The sequence below is a fragment of the Podarcis muralis genome, chromosome 8 (assembly GCF_964188315.1).
Source record: "Podarcis muralis chromosome 8, rPodMur119.hap1.1, whole genome shotgun sequence".
Classification (NCBI taxonomy): Eukaryota; Metazoa; Chordata; class Lepidosauria; order Squamata; family Lacertidae; genus Podarcis; species Podarcis muralis.
Window position 1 is genome coordinate 26,848,864 of NC_135662.1, and position 10,045 is coordinate 26,858,908.

General features: G+C 45.1%; 1 protein-coding gene across 1 annotated transcript; it reads right to left on the reverse strand.

Annotated features, from left to right (window-relative positions):
* Positions 1-566: 566 nt before the first annotated feature.
* Positions 567-9,018, reverse strand: OTUD6B (OTU deubiquitinase 6B). Its single transcript, XM_028736549.2, has 7 exons — positions 8,848-9,018; positions 5,310-5,464; positions 3,986-4,078; positions 3,158-3,470; positions 2,157-2,218; positions 1,415-1,521; positions 567-879 (listed from the first exon to the last, which is right to left on the reverse strand). The coding sequence occupies exons 1-7, from the start codon at positions 8,960-8,962 to the stop codon at positions 795-797; spliced, it is 930 nt and encodes a 309-aa protein (XP_028592382.2). The 5' UTR covers positions 8,963-9,018; the 3' UTR covers positions 567-794.
* Positions 9,019-10,045: the final 1,027 nt, after the last annotated feature.

A 10,045-nucleotide genomic window follows, 5' to 3' on the forward strand; every position in this document is an offset into this window, starting at 1 on the left:
CATCCTATTAAAGAACAAACCAAACTTGTTCTTCAAAAAGTCTATGTAAAAGGGGAAGTGGTATATCTTGATAGTAGAACACATTGTTTGACTGGGAAAAGGGACGAGATTCAGTCTCTAGGTAGGGCTGGAAGAGTCCTGTCTGAAACCTGGAAGGCCACTGCCAGTCAGTGTGGACAAATGAACTAGGTAGATGGTCTGACTCAATATTATAGGGCTGTTTCTTATAACCAGGAATGTGTTACTGAGCCTCTGAGGCAGTTACGTTTGGATGTGCAACCCCATTTAAGCTGGGCAGGGGCAGGGAGGTTCTCTGAAGATTTCAGCAAGAGGTGTTTTTTTAAAGTCACAACAATGGTTAAAAGATATTTGACCTAAAGAAGCATCATGCAGCCATCTCATAGTATCACCAAGCATTTTAGCAATTGCACATTGTTAAATATCCCCATCATGTTTTAGTTGCAATTATTGAATGACTGCTGTTTATAATAGTTGAAGGGTTGTATAGCTGTGGTACATATACCATTGTTTTTGCTACTAAAGGAGAGGATTGAATGCAAGTGGGGGAGAATCTGTAATACACAATTTATTAGTTACATTGCAAACACCTTGGGGAATATTTTGTTTAAAACATGATTTAAATTAGAATTAACAGTTCATACAACAAATCTGATATATATCCCCAAACCCTCATTGCCTTGTAAAAAAACTCGAGCAGAATTTTAAAACCTATCCAAAGATAAGCAGCGTAAAGTGCAAAGATGCACTCATCATATCTTCTGTTGAATCCTGTACTAGCTTTCATTTTCTGTAGGTGTGTCCATTAGAGGTTTTACAGAATTATAATGTTCTCCTAATCCATATGCATGTCTCATATACCTAGAAGCAAAAACAACAGGTGTTATAGCAATTACAAAGATGTCTTTCAAACAAACAGAATGCATGCACACATAGACGCATCCAATGGTTTTATTTCCAGTGGTGTTGCTCGGCTGATGGTAAGCCTTCCAACAGCAGAACAGAGAAGAAAACCATTTTCAGCTATCGTCTCTCTCTCCCCGCTCCCCCCTCTGAAATCTGCTCCAGACGGCTAGTTGACCCTTCCCCATGATGCTACTATGACTGTTTACCCATAATATGTCTCACTGAATTCAATGGTCTTACTCAGTGGCGTAGCGTGGGGGGTGCAGGGGGGGCCAGCCGCACCGGGCGCAACATCTGGGGTTAGGGGAAATCCACGGGTTAGGGGGCGCAAATTAGTTGCCTTGCCCCGGGTGCTGACAACCCACGCTATGCCACTGGTCTTACTCCAAGGTACCCTTAAATACATAATTCAACCAATGTTTTCAGTCACTTATATACTTCTTCAAACACAGAACTCCTTTGAGCCCCAGTGTTTAAAGTATCTACTTACACAAGTATTAGTGGCTTTCTCCTGTATTCCTCACCGACAACTATAGGTGGTGAATCCATTTGTACAACTTCAATCGGCGTTTGCAAGATGTGCGATAGAGCCCTTAGCTGCAAGGCAATTAGATTTTTTAAAAAAAATATATGTATGAGATTTGTAGTTATCTTTGTAGCACACAGCATTAAGCGGCTTACAACAAAATGTAAGCCCTTTTTTAAAAAAGCAAGTGTTCTGATCAGTTCTTTGAACAACATAATTTTGCTCCAAAACCTATATTGTTTTAGACATTTATATTAAAAAAATCATCACTGCAAGTATGATTTTTCCCTTTTTATTATCTTAGTAAAATTAGGTTACTAATTCATATTGACATGACAGTGGTCTCAGTATGCTAGACAGATACAATCAGCATAGCATGTGGTATGAATGTAAACCTTTTACAAAGTAGAACTGTTCTTCTACCATATAAACAGAACAGAAATGCTCTTGATTATCTCTGCAGTAAGAATTACCTAAACCTGAAGCCATTTCTTTATCGTAAAAGTAGGGTGGGGAAAACTGTTACTGGACTCCCATCTTTCCTGACCGCTGACCATGCTGACTGGGACTGACAGGAGTTGAGAAAAACAATGGAAGGGTCACAGGATTCCCAGCCTCTCTTGAAGATTTGGGAATATTCTAAAGACTCAAAACGAACAAGCGTTGGCATTTAAGATATTAGGAAAGAGCAGGGCACGATACTTACTTCCAACTGGCCACCCCAGGCAGCTGTGTTTGCTATATCATGGCAGTATTTTTCAAATTCCTCTGGAGGGAGAAAGTGCACCATTTTTAATCTGAATGTTGGAAAACAGAGCAAGCCCAAAAAGGAAAGCTTACGTTGGCAATTAAAGTATGCAGAAGAACATAACTTTGCATAGTAATACACAAGGCAAAGAGGAAACAGGCTGCAGGCAAAGATGCCGCCCTGTCAGATAAAAGGAAAGAAACGAGCAAAGGACCAAGCAGTGTTCTATGAAATGACAAAGACAATAAATATTATAAATGGTATGGACAGATTTGCCAAAAACACGTTTACTGTAATAGTTTGTGCTTCTCCTAGATTGCACAGAGGTTCTGCTTTGGAATGTTTCCCTTGGTTACACAGAGACAGTTTAGTGGGGGAAAGCTTTAATCTAGTGCAGAGTTTTAAGCATGCGTAAGTCCATTGGTTTCAATGGGCTTAAGCAAGCTTAACCCTGTACTGGATTTAGGTCACAGTCATTAAGATATTCTTAAAGTCTCAGCCCCTCTGATGTGCTTAGAGCCACAAGTCAGGTGTGGGACCCTTTGGCCCTCCAGAAGTTGCTGAATTTCAACCCCCATCATCCCTGGCCATTGGCTATGCTTGTTGGGGCTGATGGAAGCTGTAGTTCATCAACAACTGGAGGGTGAAAAGTTCCCCTCTCCTGCCATAGGTAGTAATAGGAAGTAATGTCTTTACATCTTGTTGCAATTGGTCTATTCCACTCACACGCACACACACAAGTTTGCCGTCCAGTACATATTTACCTAAAGGAAACATGCAATAAACACAGAAAGACTAACTTCTGAGCAGCATAAGTAAGATTTGGTTGCAGCTGTTACAGTTTAATTAAATCTGTGCCACTGACACGTGGTAAACTGACTTGGTACCAATTTTCTCTGTAACAGCTGACACTACTCACAACAGAAATATGCACACAGTGGCAGAAGCAGTTTACTTACCATGACTGTACAGATCTCCTGTATTTGGGTTAGTTAGAAATGGTAGGAAGTCATCCACGTGACTTTTCATGTACTCTGCCGTTTGACTTCTAAGCGTTGCAACAGTCCAGGAGTTTTCTTGCTCCTTGAGCTGATCTTCAATAGCTCTGTACATGCAGTGGCCATCAGATGGGATCTGCTTAATTTCTAATTGCCTTGTGGCTAAACTATGTGCGAGTTTTTGACTTTCAAGGTGCCTAGCTCCTGTTAAATTTTCTATCTCTGCTTCCGCAATTCTTTCTTCTCTTTCTTTTTCCATGGCTGCTTTTTTATCCTGTGGTTTGAAAACAGTAAAATGCACTGCGACGTCACATTTGTCCATATCATGAACTAATATCATATGCTTATTAAAAGGGGTCTCAGTTGCCCGTGATTCACACCTCAACTCTACTAATAGAATGGTGAAAAAAGCAAAGCAATAAAGTTGCACAAGTTAAGGGGAGTACTGAAACTTATTCAGAGATTTCAGTTACATCGTTTGCCTTTCAGAAAGGTCACCATGAGCATTTCTTGGAATCCAGTTCCAAAGATGGGGTTAGTTAGCTGTAGCCAATTGTGGGTATACATGAAAGAGGCTTGAAGGACCAGAAGAGACTTAATGGGATAACATGCAATGAGATGAAGGGGTCTCTAACCCCTCTCTACCTGATCTGTGCTGGTGACTGCTTCTGTCTGGGCCACGGGGCTGAAACCAGGTCCCAGAGCCACCCTGGGGACACCAGATCTCTCACAGAAGCACCTGGGTCTGCATGTTGCTCAAGACTATATTCACATCCGTAAGAACCTTACCCGCCTCTTCTGTGCTTTTGTTATTCTAGGAGGCTGAATCTGTTCCATGTCCTCAAGCTCCAGTCTTGCAATATTTATAACTGCAGCATCTTCCTAAATGACAAATGAGAATTGTGTAAAATGTGTAGTGACTAGTTTTTTTAACTTGCCGCTCTAATTTTCAGGGTAAGTTATAGCGCATGCATCTGGAGTTTCAGTTCCTTAACAATTCATACCATTCATACCACAGTTTCTCACCCAACCTATTTAATACTCATTCTCTGGTGGCCCCAACAAGCAAGTTATGCACCACGCCAGAAGTATCACTCAGACTCCAAACTAAGGCTTAAGACATTAAGGATGGTGCAAACCAAGAGTTGTTAGCCTGCACAATATGTGGTTCCTGTCTCATACTGTAGGCTAGATAAGCTGCAGGAAGAGGGATTATGCAGAAAACCGGTACAAATTGCATGACGTCTTGGTGTTGTGCAAATCTGGTATAGGAAGAATAGTCACCTTCCATTCCAACATCCCAAGGTACTAATGCAAGGTACTACTACCCCATGCCATGTGAACCCCTGACATCATATGTGACATCAGAGGAAGGGCAGGCAAAGAAACAGCTGCTGAGGAACAATCTGGAGCTTAAAGGGCACTCCCAAATGCTCCTTGGCAAGGAGGGCTTATTGACAGCAAACTTGTTTGACAGCCAGTGGGGCTTGCTATTGACACTGATCAGCTGATTTTGAGTTACCACCTGACATAATGATGCCAGATGATTGACAGGTGGGCAGCCTTGTCCACTGTCAAAGTTGGCCTGCTAAGGGTGAGAGAGGTGAGGATCCAGCCTGCTGGCTAGGTTACGTTTCCCTGTCTGCTGTTATCAGTCAAATTATAGCAGTCCACACCCTTCCCCAACCTACAAAGAGAGCTAATCCGTATCCCAGGTACTATGGAAAGCAAGTTAGACATTCGCTGTCATTTGATGACACCAGCAAGCAAAATCGATTTGCCTTGGGAACTAGAATGTGCAACATCAGCATTTGCCAGCAAATAAACAACAAGCATTTATTGAGCATATGATCGCGCTTCGCAGAAGTAACCCAACTCATCTACTTTTATACAGTGCTGCTTCCAAGAATCAGATATGTTTTTAACAATCATTCACTCACTGTGCATTTAAGGCAAAATAAGATTTATCATGGCCAAAATGAAAAAACAAAAATGGTGGCACAGCATTGAAACTCAATTCCTTAGCAAGTTAGAAATAAGCAATGTTCAAAGGTATTTTCAGTGGATATTATCCCAACAGAGCTTTGAAAATGGAGTGCCCCTCAACACGTACTTTATTCTCTTCAGTTAGTGTCTCCTTTAGCTTCTTAAGTTCCCCCTTGTGTTTCTGTTCCAGCTCGGCCTCCAGTTTGGCAACCTCATCAGACAGCTGTTTTCTTCTCTTTTTGTCATTCTTTGGAACGGCATTTTTCATTCCTTGGATTTTGGCTGCAGAAGCACAAATCAGTGAGACAACTGGTGAGTGCCTAGCAATTATGCATGTCACTGTTCATCATTGGAAAGCTGGCCATCATTAAGTTTAACATTACTACACTGCAGGTGTGACATAATAGGCCGTATCCAAAGCACTCATTCCATGTGTGCAACAGAACTCCCTCTTCTCTCCCTGTGTGTGCCTGACACCCTCCCAAATCTGCTCCAGAGAGTTGGGAGAACCCGCAGAACAAAGTTAGGGGCACACAAGAGAAGTTCTGCTGCACAGCTAGAAGTCCTTGCACTTGAACAGAAAAAAAATGCATTTAACATCTTTCAATGTATATGCCTGCCTAATGTAACTGCACTGTAAACTCATATTGCAGAAAGTATCTATTTCAGGGGGGGGGGGGAACCTGCCTCAGTAACATAACTATTAACTACAATGCTTATTGTGCATGAACCTTAAACATAATAGGGAACAAAAACACTGCCTTCCAAACACATTCAAAAGGTGAAACCAGTCTGGAATGCTGGAATGAACTGTTTGGAACTATGAAGGGACAGGCCAATTTTTTAAAAAAACTAACTAAATAAAATCTGGTCTTGCTTAATATTATTTATTAGTTGCTTTTTACAAAAAAATTCTCAAAGTACACAAATGCACATGTTAAGTTCTATGCTCCGAAACATGTACAACTGAAACATGTACCTTGGTTGATGAACGCCTTGCGGCTCGAACGTTTTGGCTCCCAATCGCCGCAAACCTGGAAGTGAGTGTTCCAGTTTGCGAACGTTCTTTGCAACCCAAACGTCTGACATGGCTTCCATGGTTTCCGATCGAGCGCAGGAAGCTCCTGCAGCCAATCGGAAGCCGCGCCTTGGTTTTCAAACATTTTCAGAAGTCGAATGGACTTCCAGAACGGATTCCGTTCCTCAACAGCGTACAACTGTATATGTGTGTATATATAGGTATGTATTTAATCTGGAATGATGTGTTCAGACTACCCAGTGAAGTAAAACAGCGATGGGGAACCTGTGGCCCTGCAGGTGTTTCTGGACCACTGGTCATACTGGCTGGCTGGGGCTGATGGAAAGGTGCAGTTCAGTTCCACCTTGATGGCCACAGTTTCCCTATCCCTGGAGCAAAGAATATTCACAATTACTACTAGTCCTAGCAAACATAACAAAACCTACAATGCAGAATGCTCCTTCCGGTACCACAAAGCTAAGTAAGAGAGCTGTGACAATGCAGGATGAGACAAGAATCCACAGCCTGGACTCCTTCCAGCCTGGTTTTAGGCTTCTCACATTAACCTCAGCAACACCAGCACTGCTGCAGCTCCCCCACTTTTGAGGTCCACTGCAGAAAGTGCTCTGAACACATCTGTGGAATTGCTAATGCGTCATGAATGCTAATCGAGGCTCCACAGCAAAAAAACTGTTTGTGGGCTTTGGAAACTGGCACCCCATCTCGTGGACTGTGGTGCAATGTCAACAGGCAGCATGTGATCCAGTAATGGGGTCAGCGTCAGAACAAGGGAACAGGATTCCCTCCTTGTCTCCTGTGCTGCAAGCTGGACTTGCTCCAGATTCCATAGCCATAGCCACTGCCATGCCAAGATTTGCAATATGATTTTGCAAATGTAAGGCACCAGCAACGCTTCATATCACATCTTCGGTAGCAGCTGAACTTGCCCCCCAATAACAAATCCAGCTTTCCATACACTGCCCAGGCTTGTGCTCCAGAGAGGTCACTTCGGTGCTGCTAACACAGCGGTTTGGCTTCACCCCTGGAGGCGCATTCCATTGTCTCTCAATCTCCTGTCTGCTGGTCATGCAGGCTGGGAGTTGGAGTACAATAAAAACTGGGCGACACCAGGTTCAGAAAGCACATACCTGTGTTTGCTACAGACCTGAGGCTGCAAGGACTCCCACTGAACCAACCTGGACTTATTTCTTAGGAGACACAAATAGGATTGTGCTGCAAGAGGCTTGTGCCTCCTTAAAAGATGGGATATATTTCTCTTCTAACACATTAAAGTTCATGAACAAGAGCCCATTTCATCCTATGAAGCAGGATCTAACCTACAAAAGCCCACGTGCCGTAACACATCTCATATCTTTTTTCTGTTTTATATTTAAGGTGTCGTATTTGCAGGGCCACATTATCAGAACATCAGCATCACTGGGCACCTGCAGATACCCACATCCTTGCAGGGGGTCAGCTAGCAACTCTGCTTGGTCCTCAGCAACTCCTGTCTGGCGGCGCTCACCACATGAGCAGTGGCAAGAGTGAGGAGGTGGGGCAAGATCTAGCCCTTGCCTTGGCCTTTCCTTCTGGGTGAACCATCAGCTCCAGAGGGAGGAGGCCCACCCAACCAAGGAAGGCATCTTACCCAAAGCTTCCCCCCTTCCAGGGTCAAAACCAGCCCTGTGCATTTGTTCTAGGGTGGACCAGAGAACCCGTGCTATATGGGGCAGCTGCATACATTTACTTTGCCAGATACACTGACCCTGTTAGGTCTTGAAGGTGCCACAAGCCTTTCTCCTGCTTCTATTCATTCATTTCATAAAATTTATATACCGCTTGATTGTAATGTTTAAAAACCCACAAGGAGACAAAACAATGAAATATAGAAAAAATTGCAATGTGCAAAACTTAAAAGAGAAAGCAGATTAAGGTTCCCGCAACTTCCTAAGCTTCCAGGTGGGCTTGTCCCAACAAAAATAACAGAATCAGAGTTGGAGGGCACCCTAGGGATCATCTAGTCCCGTGGTTCCCAACGTGGGGCACACGCCCTACAAGGGGTCAATCTGATTTTTAAGGGGGTCGATTTGATTTTTAAGGGGGTCAATTTGATATTTAAGGGGGTCAATTTGAGAATGAGTTATTAACAGTGAATGGCGTTTTCGGCTTCCTCCACATGAATAGGAGTTCACTTTTTGAATTATAAGAATTGTATGTCACGGGAGGGTGGGGTGTCATCAGGATTTTAGAGATGCTTAGGTGGGGCATGGCCAAAAAAGGTTGGGAACCACTGATCTAGTCTAACCACCTGCAATGCAGGAATCTCAGCTGCATCTTGCCTTACGGATGGCCATCCAACCTCTGCTTAGAAACCTCCCAGGAAGTTTTCAGCAGGCGCCGAAAAGCAGGTACCGAGACGGCGCCCGCCCGGTATCAAGTGGCGGGGAGTTCCAAAGTGTAGGCGCTGCATATGCAGCCCGTTAAGTTAAACTCGCCCACCCACAAACCCTCGTTTCCTGGCTCCCTAGCAACCCTGCTCCCGCCCCCACCGAGCGCGCCTTTCATGGGGGTCCCTCCCTCAGCAGCGCCTGCCTGCCTGCCTTCCCTGCTCTTCCCTCGGTCCCTCTGCCCCAGGCGGCTCCCTCACCTTGCAGCTCGCGCTTCTCCTTGCGCTGCCGCCGGGCCAGCAGCTCCAGGCCGCCGCCGCCCCCCGCCGCCTCTTCCGCAGCGGCCGGCTCTTCTCCTTCCCCGGGCCCGTCCATGGCGGCCCGCCGTGACTCCTTCGCCCGGGCTGCTCTCGGCCACGGCTGGCCCCGCCCCGCTTGCCGCGAGGCCCCGCCCCCAGGCGTGGGGAAAGGAGCGGAAGGGACTCGGCGCACGCGCCCCAGGCGCCATCGCCGCGAGAGACCATAGACTCCTGGCGGCGGAGGACTGCGCAGCCGTGTGACTGTGGAGCTAGGAAAAGTGAAGAGTGATCGCTGCGATGACTTTTTCAGGATTTCCGCCTCTAGCTGTGACGGCGGCGGCAGCAGCAGCAGAAACACATTTGCTGATTTGTTTAGCTTAGTGGGAATTTACTTCCCGTCAGGTGGATAAAAACATTACACAATATTTAAGAGACATCTGAAGTTCGTGGAAGTTTTTAGTGTCTGATATTTTATTATATTTTTTATATTTTGCTGGAGTGGCTGGGCAAATCCAGCCAGATGAGCGGGGTTAAAAACCAAAAAAAATATTATTATTGTTATTAATCGGAGTTTCCCCTCATATCGTTGGAAGTGCTGCCCCAATCACGACCTCAAAAGCTCAAAACTTCTCTGTTTTTTCTATGGGCATCAGCCACTTCCGCCTTGTGGTAGATGTAGGGAGAAAAAGGCGTCCAAAGTCAACTCGGAAGCTAAAACTATACAGTATCTACACTTTTCCTATCTCTATGGGGAGGGAGGGAGAAACATGGGAAAGAACCGAGGGAGGGAATGCATTTCCATTGTGGAAGCGCGCCACCCAGCGGCCCTTTGCAATATCGCACCTCCAATTGGCTTGGCCTTCGCTGATGGTTCTTTTCAATTTCGGCCTTGTCTCTGCATTCTTCTGATACTCTTAAAGGTGTGGTCCTTGCGGCAGGCAAGGATGGGGCACTTGTGGCCTTCCAGAGGTTGCCAGCTGGGGCTGATGCGAGCTGAAGTCCAATAACATCTGGAAGGGCCATACATCCCTGCAGTGGACTCTGAAACTCTGGTCTCTCCCCCCCCCCCCACAAGTTTTAGAGGAACAGCAATGGGAACAGCAATTGGGACGCAGGTGTCGCTGTGGGTTAAACCACAGAGCCTAGGATTTGCCAATCA

Coding starts and splice junctions, on each gene's coding strand:
- OTUD6B (XM_028736549.2), bottom strand. CDS start 8,962: ATGGACGGGCCCGGGGAAGGAGAAGAGCCGGCCGCTGCGGAAGAGGCG. Junction 2,219..3,157: donor AGGAGATCTGTACAGTCATG/GTAAGTAAACTG, acceptor TTCTCCCTCCAG/AGGAATTTGAAAAATACTGC. Junction 880..1,414: donor AGAAAGCCACTAATACTTGT/GTAAGTAGATAC, acceptor TTTTGCTTCTAG/GTATATGAGACATGCATATG.